The sequence below is a fragment of the Carettochelys insculpta genome, chromosome 19 (genome assembly GCF_033958435.1).
Source record: "Carettochelys insculpta isolate YL-2023 chromosome 19, ASM3395843v1, whole genome shotgun sequence".
In the NCBI taxonomy this organism is placed as follows: domain Eukaryota; kingdom Metazoa; phylum Chordata; order Testudines; family Carettochelyidae; genus Carettochelys; species Carettochelys insculpta.
Window position 1 is genome coordinate 9,818,144 of NC_134155.1, and position 18,643 is coordinate 9,836,786.

The 18,643-nt window shown below is 43.7% G+C and overlaps 1 protein-coding gene across 17 annotated transcripts in view; it reads right to left on the bottom strand.

The window, feature by feature from the left end:
* The window catches only part of MSI2 (musashi RNA binding protein 2), a 467,665-nt gene that overhangs the window by 50,457 nt on the left and 398,565 nt on the right, over nucleotides 1-18,643 (bottom strand). For 2 of the 17 annotated variants that reach the window (XM_075013757.1, XM_075013755.1), the window contains one exon: nucleotides 16,948-18,435. The exons of the other annotated variants lie outside the window; for them this stretch is intronic. In XM_075013757.1, the coding sequence (XP_074869858.1) occupies nucleotides 18,395-18,435 (41 nt within the window). In that variant the 3' untranslated portion in view covers nucleotides 16,948-18,394. Of the gene's footprint in view, nucleotides 1-16,947; nucleotides 18,436-18,643 lie in introns of those variants that run through there. 17 annotated transcript variants of the gene reach the window in all.

Sequence of the window (18,643 nt, forward strand, 5' to 3'; positions counted from 1 at the left end):
GGTTGCGAGAACCCCACCTACATGGCTTGTTTCGTGGCTACAGAAGCCTCGGCTGCGAAAGCAATCTCCCCCACCATGCAAATGAGAGGCCATTTGCACTGTCGAGAGCCCTCATTTGCATGACCCTGCCGGCAGCAGTGCGCCATGTAGATGTGGCCGGAGTGTGCGCTAACTGTTGCTGGTAAGTAAGCTTCTGAGAGAAGCCGCCCTCTGTCTCTTTCAGGGAAATCTGTCCTGCTGTTGTCTCCCTCCTCTCCTGCTCTAAACCCCTGAGTGAGTCACTTCCCATCCATGCGTCTGACTGGAGCGGCTCCAGTGTTTCCCTCTCCCTGATCCCTGCTCTGCAGAGATGGGGTATGGGGCAGAGGAACACCCTGACTTCAACACTACCCTCCCTGTTCTCCTCTGCACAGCTAGCTCAGCTGCAGACGGAACAAGGTGTGGGGAGGCGCAGCTGGACACAAGCTGCTGGCTGTAAGTCTGCACACCCTGCTCATCAGCTGGGGGAGGGACGGACGGATAGCAACGTTTGGTGGGCCGCACCCGGCCCCAAGGTGATGGGACTCCTTGTCAGTGGGGATCAGGAGTTGCCCTGCATGAATGACTACTGCAAGAAGTGTAAGATCCACCTCTTTCCATAGGCAAAGACAACGGCTGGCAACCGTTTTCTTGAGATAAATAGAAGAGTTTTGTGGGGTTGGGAGCTCCATGGGATGACTGGCGCCTGGATGAGGCTGTCCGGGTCAGGGGCCATCTCACAAGAGCCAGTGAACAAGGAGAGGCTTCAACCAGAATTGGGCCCATCAGCCTGTCCCTTCTTCCTCACTGGGATCCAGAGGGAGAGCCGAGGGGGCAGCACACACCATGGCGACAGTCACAGGCTCTTCCAGCAAACCCAGAAGAAGGCCCAGCCTCTCAGCTGGGACATGTGACAGCGGCAGCCTCAGCAACCCTGCTGCCCTTTCTGGTGAGGGGAGTGGGCCCGGCACACAGAGACGGCGGAGAACGAGGCTGCTGCAGTCAAAGCTGGTGGCGGGAGGAAGCTTGTGACCAACGTTTGTGAAGCAAAACATGCGCTGAGCTGACAGGGGACTGAGGAGTCTGCCTGGAGCCAGCTGGCATCTGAAAGGGCTTCAGCAATAAAAATGGCCAGCTCAGAGCCAACCTCATCCAGCAACAGACCCTGAACCAAAGCCCTGTGAAGCCAATGGGAGTCTTTCTACTGACTTCAATGGACTTTGGATGAGGGCCTGGGTGAAGGCCACACAGCACTGGAGAAGGGGAGCCATGCCAGCTCTTCTTCCTCCAAGCAGTCTCCGTTATCTCCAGCCATCACTGTGCCAACTGAAAAGCCAAAACGGAGGAGGGAAGAGCTCAAAACTGCCCATCGTATTTGTCTGCAGCTCTGCCGTTTCTGCAGAAACCGTCCCCATCCTTTTGGGTATATCCTTTGCTCAGAATTGTCCAGAGAAAACAAGATGCCTGAGCTATTCACAAGGACCAAAGTGGATTTAGGCATTCCAATTAGTAGATAGTTTGCAATAAATATTTTGAAAGGGACTCAAATGCTGTCCAAGCAAGCCCTGAGGATTCAGATCAATTTCATGCTGGCTTATTACTCAGAAAGAGCTAACATGAATATTTGGAGCTCAATTTTTCACAGATACTTTTTTCTGCTTCTTGCATCAATAGTTAAACGCAGAAATCGCCTCATGCGGGAGAAGGAGGACACATCTGTTTTTAAGTATGATGCACTCAGGTCACAATTTTAGAGAGTGGCTGTCTAAATTCAAGTGTTTCCTCCAACACACATATTAATCTGAGGAGGACTCATTTGTAAGAACTTCAGAAAAGAGCCAGAAAGAACAATGCTGTATATTCAAGTCTTGATATACCCTATAAGCCCCCAGTTATTTGGTGCCCTGCTCTCTGCAACGGCAGCCTTGTATCCATTGTGTGTTTACGCCACTGGGTGCCTTCCCCGTAACAAACTGATTTTCCCATAGTTAGAGGAAAGGATGACTTTGCCCCGTTTCACCAATGCTCCCTAAAAGGAAGCAAATCAAGACTTCAGTTACAACCAAAGCCAGAAAGGGGAGATAGAACTGAGACCTGGCTGCCGATCATATGGTAACTGGGGTAAGAATTCAGCACTTCACCCACGATACATGTTTATTCCCTTATAATTCCAAGGCACACCCTCCTGCCTCTGTCTCATGCAGTTGTAAGCTGTTGGTAGCTGTCTGTGCTGATCAACCCTGTACACTGCACTGCACTTTTCCAAGAGGAGCACCTATGAATAGACTCTTAAAAATGATCAGAAAAATGGAATGAGGTGGAGAATACACTGAACAGCAAGAACCTCACATTAAGTCTCAGAACAGGCAACTGACAAACCATTCAGCATTAAACACGCACCAGCTTTGTGCGGCTTGGTATGCATGGGAGATCTGAAAACCACTAACTGGCCTTTGCTGCTGTTTGAAATCCCTCCGCAAACCCATGACCTCCCCAGATCCCCATGTCATTTACACAGTCTTAAAGCTGATTTTGCTTGCATCACCAGGTGTTAAAAAGGAGTGCTGGTTACATTTCCAGCCCACTTTAAGTCCCCATGTTAAGAGGCCTTAGCTTACTTGAGCATCAGAGCCCTTGTATTTCTCTATTCAGGAGCACAGCCTCCTCTGAGGATATCACTGAGGTCCCTTCTCCCCCTCCCTTTCTTTTTTAACCCCCCAACCAGCCCGTATCCTCTCTTAGGCTTATGTTCCATAACAGATGTGAGGTGGAGTTTAGCAAAGGTTTCAGGATGTCTTTGCTGGAATGTGGTGGGGGTGGAAGAAATGGCAAGCTTTTGGGCAAAGCAGCTGTGTCAATTAATCCACCCAATTAATAGTCAGATTGCAGATGCAGCAGCTCACCTCCACTCAATGCCCAATGCAGCCTTGCTACTAACTGCAGAGTTACCATGTGGAAAGCAGGTTTTAGAGAGGGGGAAGGACCAAGAGGGCTCAACCAAAAAGAAAAGTCTATCTGATATTTCAAGCAGAAATTGTGACTATTACACAGAAGAGGTAGTGTGCAGGAAGCACTGGGCTAAGATCAGGAGCCATAGGCTCTCTTGCGTGCCTCTGCCACTGAGCTATATATGACCCTGGGTAAGTCATGTCACCCCTCCATGCCTCACACCTCTCCTGGGTAAAATACTTATGCCTACGGATGACAAATATGAGCAAAGTCTAGTACACATGCACTTTATTTACCTAACTCACTGCTCCCCCCTCCTCCCTTGTGCAAACACTGTCATTGGGCGCAGTGCCCAGGAACCATGCCGTGCATATTGGCCACCTGAAAGGGCTGTACACCAGTATTCAATTCCATTGCTCCCTCGTCAGCACTGATATGCTAACAGAATGGAAAGGGAAAACAGCTCCTCCCTTCAGTCCTTTTCAAATGCCTTCCAAAGGCCCCAAGCTGGGCCGCCACTAGCAGTCGTTGACCAGAATAACTACAAGTTGAGAAAATACTAGTAAGCTGAAAAAAATGCATCTCACTTCCTCTTCAAAGAGCGCCTGCATTGATTTAACTAATGCTAGAGACTGAGAAAACTTAGACAGGGAAAGGAGGATTTCTTGATCACTATTTCAGTGCAGCAAGTAAACAAGGGTGAACTCTGGCTGCAAGGCAGACATCATCAATGCAATAAAGTAAGGAAATTTCAGGGATCACTTTCCTCCACCAGCCCCAGTCATGCTACAAAGAAGGTAAGGATGGTTTGACCCTGCCTGGATCCCAGGCCAGGACCACTTGATGTAAGCTACAGACTACACCTTCTTTATACCAGCAGAGAGAGTTTCCTTCCACACAGGAGTCAGCAGCAGGCTCATACGCAGACACAGGCAGGCGTCCATAGTAAAAATGTTGATGTCTGGGGCAATTTTTCCAAAACCTGAATGACATAACCACCCGCCCCCTGCCACGGTCCATCACAAAGAACTATAATTGTGGCAAGTGTGCATTGCCCAACATGCTGGTACCAACACGTGCCTGCAGGCTGAGCTTAAATCAAATTCATCACAGGGGCTGTGTCAAGTCCAGCTTTCATTAGCCCAGAGTGATGCAGCAGGCAGATAGTGTTCTAACAGAGATCTTTATTGAGTGTGCACAGAAGGCCAGTGTTACATGTTGAAAGGTCCTGTGTTTGTCTGGGAGCAGCCTGGCCCTTGCTTGCATCTCTAAGCTCCTGATGTCACACCTAACTAGGTTCCACTGGAAACCTGACCCTCGCATCATAATACAGCCTGCTTGCATCAAACAGTCAGGTGGGCCTTGTCCTGTCTGGATCCCAGGCTTCTGAAAACAACAGGAGGGTGGTACACTCTGCACCAAGCAGGCAGGTCTGAGAACGAGGGATGGTGAGCCAACTTCTCCCAGTGACTTGGTCAGCGTAGCCATCCCTCAGCCTAGCAGCCTCATTAGCGAACCAGGACTTATATAATTCATCGTTACATTATTTACAACCTGGTTAGTACCATGCTAGACATAAATGCCCTAGGCGCAGGCTTCTGAGTTATCTGTCTCAGCCCATACCATTCAAGATCTGTCTGAACAGCCACCTCCCTGCCAGGTCTCTGGATAGCAAACTGTAACACAGATACCACAAAGCCAGTTACATGGCGCCTGTGTGCTAAATCACAGCGGCTGTTAATCTAGGAGCAGGCTCCCATGTTGGGAGCTGTCTTTACCTCCGGCTGCTCACGCTCATGCTTTTAGCCAGAAGGCCTTTGGTTCACTCCTCAATCAGCCAGGAAGGCTACTGACATACAGGTGAGGGCTTGTCTGAAATTTGAATGGCCCTGTGCCCTTGGACACTCAGAACAATCATTCTCCACCAGGGTAAACTGGTAATCCGCTGGTCAGAGCAGGTCCACCGACAGGGAGGGGCAAAGTGAGCAGGTGCCCAGGGGCTGAGCACCACCTCTGTTGCTTCAGCTGGTGCTCCAGGACCCTTTGAAATACGGCAGCAGTGTGAGGCTTGGAGGGAGGGTAGGTGGCAGCACCACGGTCTGAGCAGCCGGGCTGGGTGGGTGTGTCCGCAAAGCTGGGCCCCCAGTGGCTGCCAGCCCTGCTGGGCTGCAGTGAGTTGTACGTCCCTCCTCTGTGCACTTGAGTTATAAAGGATACAAGTCTGTTACAGCCCCCAGCCTCAGAGCTTTTAAGTCAATGCTTTCAGCTCTGGGGGTCCCTGGTTCAGTACATGGAGCTGACTGAGCACGTAGCGTACACTGATCTGTGGGTTGCACCGTATTTTTCAATAGGCACGTGTTAGTAGATAACTCTCCTAAGATATTGGCACCTGTTAAAGGTCATGAGAGGGCCACTCTCAAGTGGTTAGATTATCAGATATGGACTCAGGAAATCCATTCCTAGTTTTGATACAGACTCACTGAGTGGTCTTGGGCAAGCTACTTTACCTTTCTGTGCCTCAGTTTACCCATACACGAAATGGAGCTAAGTACCCCTTGCGCACCTTGGCTCTAGCTTGAGAGACCTGAGGAATTTGTGCCTGAAAAGTGCTCTCAGATCCTCAGCTGAAATGTGCTCTCGAAGTTCAAACAATTACTGTCCCTGCGAGTATCTCCTGAACTACCAAAGGGCTTGTGCAGCGTGCCAACATCAGAACAGAGACAAACGCAGAAGTGAAGTCTGAAAACTTGATCATAAAACCCCTTCTGCATGATGGCTGGGTTCTGGAGGGCTGAGCGTGCGGCTGAGAATTTGATTTGCCTGGCTGGGTGACCCAACGCTGACCTGAATGCAGGGCTGTGTAAGCCTCCCAATGTAGCACCCATCAGATTTTAGTAACAAACACGGTCAACAACAGTGACGTGCTGTCAGCTCACATGAGGACACCCTCCCACACCCTTCTTGGTTTGTTGTGGCTGGAGGATGTATGGCTGCACCAACTGCAGGGATGGAAAGCAACAGAAGATACCCTCTGAACCCTCCCTAAGTTGGCTTGGTCCACACTGCATGGCAAGACGTTGTCAGGGAACAAAACGGAAGGTGTAAACTATCCAACGTGTTAAACCAGAGCCAATGAAGCACCCAGCAATCTCAGCATAAAGGAAAGATTGTCTTGTGTCCAGGGCAGGAAATCAAGAGGCCTGGGTTGAGTTCCTGGCTCTATCCCAGATTTCTCTGTCCATTTGGACATGTCACAGGCTACGTCTACACTCTCCTGGAAGATCGACCTACTCAAGGTCAATCTTCCATGGTTTGATTTCACGTAGCTGGTAAGGACTCGCCAAATCGACCTCTCAGGACAGGATTTTACAGGATTAATTTTCCCTTAGTTTATGTTGATCCTTATTAATTACATTACCCTCCACTAATTCTTTACTGATCAAATCCTGACCTAGCAGCTCCATCACCTTCCTCAGACTTCATCCTAAACTGAGAGGACTATAGCTATAGGTTGAAACTCTTTCATCCAGCACCCTTGGGGCATAACCAGTGCCAGATAAGATAATTTGCCAGACCATGGGAGGTCAATATTTGTTAGCACATCAGCAACATTTTCACTGCTTAGAGCTAAATAATGGCACAGAACACTGAGCCAGGACTGGTGGCCGTAAACACACTTTACGAGACCATGAGAAATTTGGCCACATACATAATGAGTGCTCATGCAGCTAACTAAAATCATGCCGGATTACAGATGTTGCCAGAAGAGTGTGTTCTGGATTAGAGAGGTTCAGCTTGTACTTGAGTCATCCAATTTACCCCTTAAAAACACTGGCACAACATTAGTGTTCTTTCAGTCTCCTGGAGCCTCCCTAGTATCACAAAACATACTGAATGTCAACATAGCTGTACAGTGTGCTCTCGGCCAGCTCTTTTAAAACTCTTCCATGCAAGTTATCTGAACCTGCTGTTTTAAAATTCTTCTAATTTCAGTTAATATTTACTTTTCTCAGGAGATACTACTGGAATGGAAACTGGTATCCACCATATTATGAGATTACATCTGTCTTTCCCTCAAATAAGACCTTTAATATTCATTGAACATATCTGCATTATTATTGATAATTCAACCATTTCTGTCTAAAAATGGATCATATTTAGGATTCTTTTTGGCCCTACTGTATTTTTTAAAGGAAACCCTCCTTTTTGTCCTTAACTTTGCTGGCCAGACATTTCTCTTTAGATTCCTTTGTTCCCTGATCAACTTAAACTGAGGAAACTCAGCGGAAGGTATTAGAGGGACACATCCAGCACCATGGGGCTGGGTCTTCTTGGCACTACTGTAATATACATGATAGCACAGTACATGGGAAAGTAACATTGTCATGTTTGGAAATGAGAAGAGGGAAACCCCTAAGACAGGATTTTGGAGTTAAGGGCTCAAGAAAGAGTGAGCAGCATACGCCAACTCATTACAAAACCAATTGGTAGGGCATGGTTCCACTGCTGAAGAACCAAAGACGAAGTAGCCAAAAATGTTGGTGAATGAACCCTCTAAAGAATAAAAGGATTACAACCCTATTGCTCTTAAATACCATAATATGCTGGAGAATTTTTTCTAAGGCTATGGTAGGCCTAACAGTACAGCCTACTCTTCTCCACTCCGGGCTGATGCTAGTGGCAAGTTCCAGCCATCTAGGATGCTGAATTTACAAGGGCATCTCAACCAGCAGAACGCCTGTCCATAATTTGGAGGGGAGCAGCAGCTCTCTGATGTACAGCTGTCACACCTTCAGCCTGGCCATCCCTCAGCACTGATTTTGGGACAGGTTGAACCTCTCTAATCTGACAAGCTTGGGACCTGACCAGTGCCAAATGAGAGATTTTGCTGGTTTATGGGAGGTCAGTATTGTCTAGCAGCTTTACCAATACTTCCACTGCTTCTGGAGAGTTGGCAACACTGATACATGCCCAGAGAATTAAGCCCAGCAAGCAAACTCTGGACTGTCTGGCTGCGTCTACGCTGGTTCTGTCAACAGAAGGGGCCTTTTGTCGACAGAACTGTGGGAGTGTCTACACTCAAAGTCTCTCGACAGAGTCTCGACAGAACTCGGCATTTGCCTCGAACAGAAGTGCAGTGTAGACACTTCTGTAGGCAGAGAGGGCTTCTGGTTTACCAGGCAGCCCTGTTCGCAGATCTTCTGGTCAGCTGTTCTGTCAAGAGAGGCGTGGGCAGTCTGGCTGCTCTCTGTCGACAGAGCGCATCTACACATAAAAGCAGATTGAAAGAGCAATCCACTCTGTCAATAAAGAGCAGCCAGACTGCTGGGCCCTCTCGCGACAGAATGGCTGATCAGAAGCTCTGAAAACAGGGCTGCCTGGTGAACTGGAAGCCCTGTCTGTTGACAAAAGGGCCCAGAGCATCTCCACGGCTGTTTTGTCGACAGAACACCAGCGAGAGAGACCTTATACCTCAATGGGGAGAGGTACAATGCTGCCAGCAGATGTGTCGGGTTTTGTTGACAAACTGTCAACAAAATGAGTTTGCTGTGTAGATGCTCCGTGTTTTTTTCTGGCAAAAGCCCAGTTTTGCTGGGAAAAGCCGCTTGCGTAGATGTGCTCGTTGAGGCATGGACTGTAATTTCCTGAATGCACACTACTACGCACAATAAAGGTATATCTACGCAGCAAAGTTCTTTGAAAACAACAGCCGCTATTTCAAAATAACTTGGCTAGCAGCCACACAACGCGACTGCCATTTCAAAATAAGCTATTCTGGAAAATATCTTCCGGAATAGCTTATTTTGAAATAACACAGCCCTTGTTGCTAATATAATTTAAGCATGAAATAATAATGCGTGGACAGACAGGCAGCATTCATCTATTCATACACTGCGCTGTGCAAAAATTCACAAAGTCATGAATGTTTCCAAACTGGGATTTCCAGAAAAGACTGTAGTTTGGAAGAAGGGGCAAGGGACACCACCCATTCTGAATGTATTTTAAAACACTCTTTCTTGCTTCTTAGAGTACACTTTAAAGCATTAGTTTGATCATAAGAGTAGAGACCATGTTCACTTGATCACAAAAAAGTGTGAAATCTAGAATTCCAAATTGTCTGTAGGATGAATGGAAAAGAAGGTGGAGGAGGAGAACTGATATCCTCTTTTCAAACAATGTTAGCAGTAGCTTTGATCAGCACAGAAAAGCTTTAAAAGGCTCACAGCTGTCACTCCAAATGGATTCTCTCTTGCATTATTCTTTTCATTAGCCAATTATCCTTTTCTGTAAGACCCTTAGGTTTAATTTTGAAAGTGTCTGGCTCAAAACTGTGCGGCATCCCAGTATGCAACTTTTGGTGGAGTCTTCTGTATAACTGTCATTTTTAGTTGTGTCCATGTCCAGAGGAAGGGCTATGGCAAATTGACAATAGCCTTATATTCACAAACCCTAACTTTTATGTCTTTTTCTCAATTCTCCCATTAAAAAAAAAATCTCACAATTAAATTTGACAAGAAATACCCAAAATACAGGGTGGATAACAGCTGCTATTCTGAAATAACTGTGTGAGAATCTACACAGTAAAACTGCTACTGCAAAATAATTTTGAAATAGCGGATAGCCTATTTCAAATTCTGCTAACCTCATTCTATGAGGAGTGGTGCCTATTCTGAAATAGAGATTTTGACATAGAGGCGGTATAAACAGGGAACGGGGCGATTTCGAATTAAAATATTCCAGAATATCTCATTCTGAAAGAACGCTGCTGTATAGCTTCTAATCCAAAACAGGTTCTGTTGTGTGTGGACACACTGTTGCTTATTTGTTGCTTATTTTGGGGCTTCCCTGTAATATGGATGCATTGTCACAGAACAGTTTATTTTGGAATAACAACTCTAGACTAAACTATTCTGGGATAACTCTAGTTTAGACATACCCGCAAGTGTTTAGACAGAACACCACCACCAAAGTAAGAAAATTACAGCGAGATCAAAATTTATACAAAGGTGATGAAAGATATGGGTTCTATCAAAGTAGTCATAGCGAAATATTTTACGTTAATGAATTGGCTTGGTTTTGATTGGGTCCACATAAAGTTCTAAAGTCTGTACGAGTCAGACAGACATAGAATCATCTCTAAATTCTGTCTAAGCAAACAGTACCTTGAAGGTAAAATCAATATAAGTTTAAAGAAATGGAGCAGCTGAGTCTTTAAAATGCCAAACAGAGGTGAACAAACAAGAAGTTCCAAGGCAGGCCTTCAGGGGAATGGAAAATTCATTTCTTGAGCTTCTGATCAATCCTATTAACATATTTAACATCTGTAAGTCTGATCAGAGTTCTTCATTGTGACTGCCACATTAACTGTTTCCCTTTGTCTTAAAATGCTGCATTATATCAAGCTTATTAAAATCTGTTTCACCAGGTCAGGAGATTAGTGAACTCCCAGTAAAAGCACGTTATGCATAATAGGAACCTCATTACACACCCCATGGCATATGGCAACATTTCGTAGGAGAATTCTCAACATCAGACATCCGTAGTGCTGTTCACATAGCACATGAGTTTGCAGATGGGTGTTATTATGAACAATATTTCTCCTCTGGAACTTGGACAAAAATGATAAAACCCAAACACAGATAATTTAAAATTTGGCACTTCCACTTTATGTCCTGTAAACGATCCATTTTTCAGCTGTTTACGGTTCTTGGGTGATGCTTTTTAAAATGGGAATGATGCACTTTTGTCCAGTAATTACTTTATGCATCAGTGAGACAAAGCTGCCTATTTGGCTGCAAATTATTGTTGTGTCTTCTCAGGTGTAATAAACCCCTGCAACTATATCACCCAAAACAACTGGCAAACTTCTCAAAGGCAAATGATTTGTTCTAAGAAAAATATTTATTTTTTAAAAGAAGCCTAAAGCTTGTAGCCAGTTTATTTCCATTCTATTTTTACAATGTTCACAGCCTATGGCAGTTTAATGAGCATTCAACAGACTTCTGTAATGTGGCCACAGAGTGCCCTGATAACCCAGATGTCATCCATAGCTACAACAATTCCCAGCATGCGATGCTTTACTTTGTGATGTGGGTACTCCACGTGCATTAACTAAGAAAGTAGACAGAAGTAGAGGCTGCACAGCAACACAGCCCACATAGGTAAAAAAGGCCTCAATATTAAATCATAGTCGAAGAGGGACTAACTCAATTCTAGGCTGATGTGTCTCATGGAAACATTTCTCAATTTAATCCTAGAAATCAGGCGTTATCATACATTTTTAATAAACACAATTCATTAATGAAACCCTCATTGTCTGGGGGAAGAAAACTGACACCTTCAGGCCTGCAGAATTATAGCACGCAAGTTCTGATTTCTGGCCACGTGTTATTGACCAAAAAGTAGAAGCTTCTTTGTTTAAATATACAGCTTATAAATAAATATTATCCAACTATACGTAGAACCGTTACAAAGTGGAAGAGCTCCAATATTAAGGGGCTCTTTAATTTAGCCAAGAGCTGAACTTGGACAAAAAAAATCACGTCAAAAATAAAATATATTTTAGCAGAAGACAATTAAACATTTGACGAGCTTACCAAGAGACGGTACAATTTCTCTCACCTGAAGCCCATAAACTGAGATCAGATGCCTTTCTTAAAGATAAGCTCTAGTTGAGCAACACACATGATTGGGTCCAAGAGAGTTCACTTACATAGCATGAAAGAATAATTCTTTTCACAGAAGGAATGGCAGGGTGAAATTGTGAGGCCTGTGCTATACAAGTATTAGATGGTCTTAGCAGATGCAGAGGGAACAGGTGCATGCCACAGCCTAGTGGTTAGAGCACTGGCCTTGTAAAAGGTCCTCCAAGATTATGGGGCAGGTTAGAATAAAAGAAAAGAAAAAATCTGCCAGGGATGGTGATAGGCCCTGCTGTGAGTGCAGGGGACTGGATTCAATAACTTCTTCAGGTTTATATCTCCATGTTTCAAGGCCTTAAAATCTTCATAGTGTCAACAAGTGGTCTGCATATTATCACTAACATCAAATTTAACAGGATGATTTGAAATCTTAAGACAAGAGCTGATTGAAATATTTGTAATTACAGAATTGTCCACTAGAAAAAAAAAAACACTTTCGTGAGGACATTTTTCTAACAAAGCTCTCGTTTTTGCCTGGCTCTCCTTAATATATTAGGTTGCATTTTAAATCCGTATTTGAATATTTATATGAACATACACATGCTATTCAAACTATTACAGCTCACTAACTCCAGACGGTAGGGTTAGGCTCAGATCAGAGTCAGCATTATTTGATTACGTTGCTATTTTGCATAGGGTTAGCCATGATTTCTGTTGTACAGGAGGGGCTTCTGTGAATAATTATTCCCATAATATTTCCATTTTTTATAGCTGAGGCCTGTTAGTAGCTAAGAAGTCTCTCTGCTATTGCACTGAAGTTGTCAAACCCAGAGACTCCACAGAACAAAATAGATAGGTTAATTTTAACCCCTCACCTGAGACTGTTCATTATCAGGACAATGACCAGGTCTCTTTCTTTAATAGTAATCTTAACATCTGGGTTATGGATCAGTCGAACAGTTAAAACTTAACCAAAGAGATAGGTTCCTTGAAGACAGATGACTTCTGGGTGGTCTGACCTCATGGAATGTTTTAACAGATCACGGAATCTCAGTACCATTGAGAAGTATCAGAGAGGTAGCTGTGTAAACCTGTATCTTCGAGAACAACAAGCAGTCCTGTGGCACCTTATAGACTAACAGATGCATCTGATGAAGCGGGTCTTTGCCCATGAAAGCTTATGCTCCAAAGTATCTGTTAGTCTACAAGGTACCACAGGACAATACCACTGAGAGGCTCTTCATTGCTCTGGGAAGTTTTCTATCAAGTGGCTTTTTAAGGCATTTGTCTATAAAACAATTGTAAACTTTGTCAAGACATGACATTTGGGGAACCATTAACAAGCACTTATGTGGGAAGCTCAGGAAACCACATGGAAGCTATTATATTGAAAAAAGGCCCTACTGAAAACTTCCAAGGACTGGTAACTTCAGACGTGCTTGGTGTTGGCCTAACTCTGTTTGCCACTGAAATCAATGTTAGTTTTACCACTGACCTCAGTGGGAACAAAATTAGACTGATATTGATGGCTTCTCGAAAACCCACCCCATATTTATTGGCCACGGTAATGTGTTTTGAGTCAGACCATTTTTCTTGCCTATAAAGTGAGAAGGAGATTCTTCTGAGATAAAACACCCCATGAATGCAGAGGGACTTCTGCTGGGACTCATGGCTCACACCCTTCTGAATGACTGGCTCAGTCTGTGGTTCTTTATTAACCTGATGTAGGAATTCGACTCAGCTCCTTATTCTGGACCCATCACTATGGTATCTAGTCATGCATCAAGTGGAATGAACAGCAACTGTCTCACGAGCTGCTGTCCATCGGTCTCTCTTCTTTTCTGCAGGAGGACTATGGGGTGTCTGTGTCTGCGCATGCACAGACTACATAATATGGATTTATGAATGAGAGGCCAAATGGAAAGTGCTTATTACCACATGGCTGCCCAGAACTACAATGTCTCAAACAGATCCTCGTACAATTAAGGGAAGTGGTACAGGCTGAATCTCTCTAGTTTGGATCTCCCATAAAGTTTGTTTCCAGCCCCCAGTCCTGGCTCTCAGTGTTCTGTGCTGTTATTTAGCTGTAATTTATCCCTAAATATCTTCTAAGAGCCAGTCAGCAGTGGAAGTGTTGGTAATGTCCTAGACTATACTGACCTCCCAGGATCCAGCGAATTCTCTCGTTCGGCACCAGTCAAGTCCCAAGGGTGCTGGATGACAGAGGTTCAACCTGTACTTGCAGCATTTATGTTGGGGTTAAGAGGTAGGTAAAAAAATTTCCTATGACAAAAACCCCTCGCACGCCAAACTACCTGCCAAGTAAGCAGATCTTAATGGGATACTTCATGTTTAGTAGTTTATGTGCACTTAAATATTAATTTTTCACTCAATTACCTACATTTTTTAGGGTCCCTTGCTCATAGGAAGCACACATAAACTGCCTGCATGCACTTCAGCCTCTCATCCTAGGTGAAGGGCACCCAAACTTGGCCTCTGCTATTTGCTTTCATCGATAGAAATTAAAACAGAAAGGTTTGAAGAATGATAATTAAGATTGCTCTGGTAGATTGAATATGTTCTTTATAAACTGTTTTAAGCCATGCAGATGCTGCCAGCATTTTTAGGTGAACAAAGACATGCAGTGCTGAAAGGATTAGACCAGTATTTAAGCAGTAAGGGAAGAGTTAGAGAGAAGAGCGAGAAACAGCTGTAATTTTGTTTTGCAGCTTACCGTAACAAGTTGAAAAACATTTACTGAACAGCTTCCACTGTGACTTGTGCTTAGCTAACTACAGTACTTTGAACCACAGAATAACAAAAATATAAAAAAAAATAATAAGATCAGTCTTTAAAATATCACACTGTGTTCCAGTCTACACGAGACTTTAAAGTCGATACACATTTCCAGCTATGGCAATTCCATAGTTGGAATCGACTTACCTATGATCGACTTATCTGGCTGTCCTCACAGAAGGAGGTTGATGGGAGAAACTCTCTCATCGACCTCCCTTACTTCTCCCAAGATTGAGGAGTACAGTGGTCGACTTTTGACCCCAGATAGTTTGATTTCGTGCATCCCCACTAGGCGCACGAAATTGTACCCAGGAAGATTGACTCCGAATGGCTCCATCTATGCGGTAGTGTAGCTGTCCCCTGTGACAAGCTTTGTTACTGCTTCCAACTATTATATGTGGCTCAACCACTGGGGACCTAGTGCCCCCTGCGTACCACACTCTCAGGGTAAAGCAGCCAATTGGGAATGTAATTTACTCTCACTATAAAGCACATTTACACTGCTACAGAAGTGCAGGGTGGCCCGAGTGTAAATGAGAATCTGCTCCTGGGTCTGTTTGTACAACGTTAGCACTAGTGCTCTCAGGACCAGATCAATGGAATATTGATGACTTGCACCAGTTGACACCTGCAAGGCTAGTTCACACCAATGGCTGATCTGGCCCTCAGAGCTGAACATTTAATCTCAGAAATTGTTTATGGTGGTCATCTCCTCTTATTTTATATGTACCTTACTGAGCTATAGTATCGAGCTGCAACTAAATTTTTATTTTGTGCCATGCATGCAGACTACAAATATACTCACTTCTACTCAATCACCGATGGGCCCCACTGTGCATTTCCTGTGAGGAGCACACAGGTGAGAGGGGAAGAGCTGTGTATGGAGCAGGAATAAATCTTACAGGTGTTTCCATCATAAACTGGTGAATATTTTAACTATTCCGTCTCCCCCGCCATTCTGGCACTCTCAAACAGAGCCTTAATTATACCACTATTTAACTAACCCATGCCTGACACCCCAACTATCCTCCCTCCAATCCACAATGAAAGGATATAATATGACACATGCCGTGTACACAAGAGTTTTCAGACACATGAATATAGTTTATCTATCTCAGTTACTCACAGATTAAGCAGGCTTCAAGCTAACGCAGTTTTAAATAGCTGTCCTGGAAGAGACTAAACTAATGCTTTCAGATTTAAAATCATGTTTCTAAAAACACTGCCAATAATGGAAAACCTAAGAGTCATCTCAGACTATCAGCTATTTGGAGCAGGGACTGCTTTTTTTTATTCTGCAGTTGTATAGCTCCTAACACAATGGGGTCTTGGTCCATGACTGGGCCTCCTAGGCATTACTGTAATATAAACAATAAGTAAATCCATTTTTCTTTTCTCCTAAAGGTTAATACAAGTTGTACTTCCCTTGTCTGGCATGGCTGGGACCTGATAGGTTTGGAACAAAAGAATTTGCTGCCGGGGGGGGAGGGGTCCAGAGCTTCTGCCCCCAGATAGCCCTGTGCTCCTGAGGCCTCAGCCTCGAGCCTCCCACCCCTAGGACTCTGGCCCCAGTGCGGGCTCCCAGGGGCTGCCATGGGGCTCCAGCTCTGGCTCCCAGCCTTGCACTCTTTTGTAGAGGAGGCAGAGATTCCAGCTCCTGGCCCCGCACTACCAGGGGGCAGGCAGGGGCTCTTGCTCCCAGCCCTGAGCTGCTGCAGGCAGGCAGGGCTCCTGCACCAGACACAGCCCCAGGCCCAGCCCCAGTACTCTCTCGACCTGGAATATGTGTGGTCCTGCCAGACCAGGCATGTTGCTGAATGAGAGAATACTGGATTTGAGAGGAGCAACCTGTATAAATATTTGTTTCTCCTCTCCCGCCCTTCTCTAAGCACTTCACTGTTCTTATAAAAGAATCAATTAAAAACCCGAGAATTAATTCCGAGAGCCAAGGGTTGGGGAACGCTGCCATAGCAATCCACCATGACTGTGATGGAGGAAACTATAATTCCAGTAAAGAACACACTTCAATTTCAAACTTCCACCCAGGTACTGATCAGCAAAAGGTTCCCCACAGAGTAAACAGCTGTGCTCCCACCTAGAGTATTCTTTTTTTAAAGCGAGGAGAGGGCAGTTATTTATTTTCCTTTAATATTTAAATGTTTTTCACTCCAAACCAGACCTCTCCCTCTTACTACAAAAGAGTTCGCAAACAGTATATGAATCTGATCCTGCCCCCACAGCAATGGCACCAAATCCATTAGAGTTAATGGTGCATAAGCAAAATTTACAAGAATACTGCAGTTTTAACATGGAGGTGTTCTTCCCCCAATCACTAGCAATGTGTCTTTATTATTATCTTTGCTGTAAACGTATCTAATATGCAACAGTTGATCTGTAAGCTCTTCAAACACTGGATCACACATTCCAAGTGATGGTCTTTTTATTCTTTTTATTAAATTGTCATTGGTACTGGTTATTTGGTCTGTCCAAACCAAAATATGAAACTGCAAGCTAAGAGAGCAGCAACACAGCTTGTCCATTGTAAACCATTTATTATTATTTTGTCTACCTCAGTTGCTTACAGGAAAAAAATGGTTAAAAAAAAGCACAGATGAACTATTTACAAAATGAGAAAATTCACAATAGCTGAAATGTTTGCAAATCATGCACACTACGAAAAGTTCACAAAGGCAAAGCAATTCATAGCAAAACCAAACAAAATAATAAAAAGCCATACAGATTAAAAAAAAGCAGAAGAATAAAAAAGGAAACTAACCAATTATTACATCAAGCATCTTTAATGAAAAGAACAGCATGGCTGTGTGTGTAGAGCCTTGGACACTGACATTTTAAACAAGTGGATTAACAAACATTAAAAATGCATTACAGTTCTACTGTAAGCATGCAATATACTTCTCACAAACTTATAAAATTGGTAGAAGCATTTTTTTTAAAGTAAAAAGGAGAATTTAAATGCTTTCAACCATACAGCTCAGAATTGAGTTCTGGCAGAAGCAAAGCCAATAACGGAAAAGCGCATAAAAACAGGCGAAAGGATACTTCACATATTTGTGCAGAGGATGAAGGTTAAGAAGCAGTTAATTCTGCCAATGGTTTGCAAGGAACCAAAAGTGACTGCAGTTTCTCAAATTCCAAAAGTGTGCCTTGCTCCAAGGAGGAACTATCTGAGTGCGACAAAGGTGGGTTTTGTGTCTATGTACGAATGGGATGATTTAGTGTCTCTCTGTAAGTGGTTTGGTGGCCACTAATTTCCCACACCTTATTCTGATGAGCACTTTAAAGGTGACATCACCATATTCAAACTTCTCTGTTTTGAAAACAGACCTTTCAGTTATGAGACTTTCAGCTACTGAAAGATCTGTAAATCCCCAAAAGTCATAATCAAGCAGTTGCCAGCTTCACAGATTAAATTTTTACAGATGCATGATCATAACACTTGGAAAAATTAGACGCATTCTCCTGGTTTGCCCAATAATTGTAGCTATACGTTATCAGGCCCCCAAATGATAATTATGACTTTTACGTATATTATATACACTGTATATCAAAAAGCATCAACATTTCAGTATGGGGGTTTTCGTCACAGGACTAGATCATAATTTCCATTTCCCTTAATTACTTCTACAAAGTTTGTGAGAAGTCACGCCTTTATAATGTCGCTAACACCCGCTTCATTCTCTGAGCGAGTTACATTCCATATGGGCATTAAAAACTCAGATAAAGCAAGAAAACAAAAATAGGAAAAAAAAGCAAATTCAAGCAGTGAGGATACGGAGCCTTTAAAAATAATAACAACAAAAATAAAAAAAAAAAAAAATCAGTCCAGTCAATCAAACCAGCCAATAAAAGCAGCATTGTTTCAGTGGACATTGATATTAAACATGGACCACCCAGGCTGTCTCTGTCTGTCTCTTTCTCTCATTAGCATTGTAGTAAACCCCGATTAATTTGTTATGCATCTTTAAGAACTAGTTGATAAAAATTATGTCTTGTGAAATCGGCAAATAGTCTGCAAAGTGAAATGAGAACAGAAATTAATAGATTAAACTGAAAAGATAAGTCCCAGAAATAATAAAAAAAATTAAAAAATGAAACAGGATAGGGAGTGATTGTAATAATTTTTAAAACGACTACTAAAGCCTAGAAAAAAAATGTGATGAGAGAAGATAGAACAGTTGCCAAAGTGATTTACATTCCTGCCACCTTTCAAGCTAAGG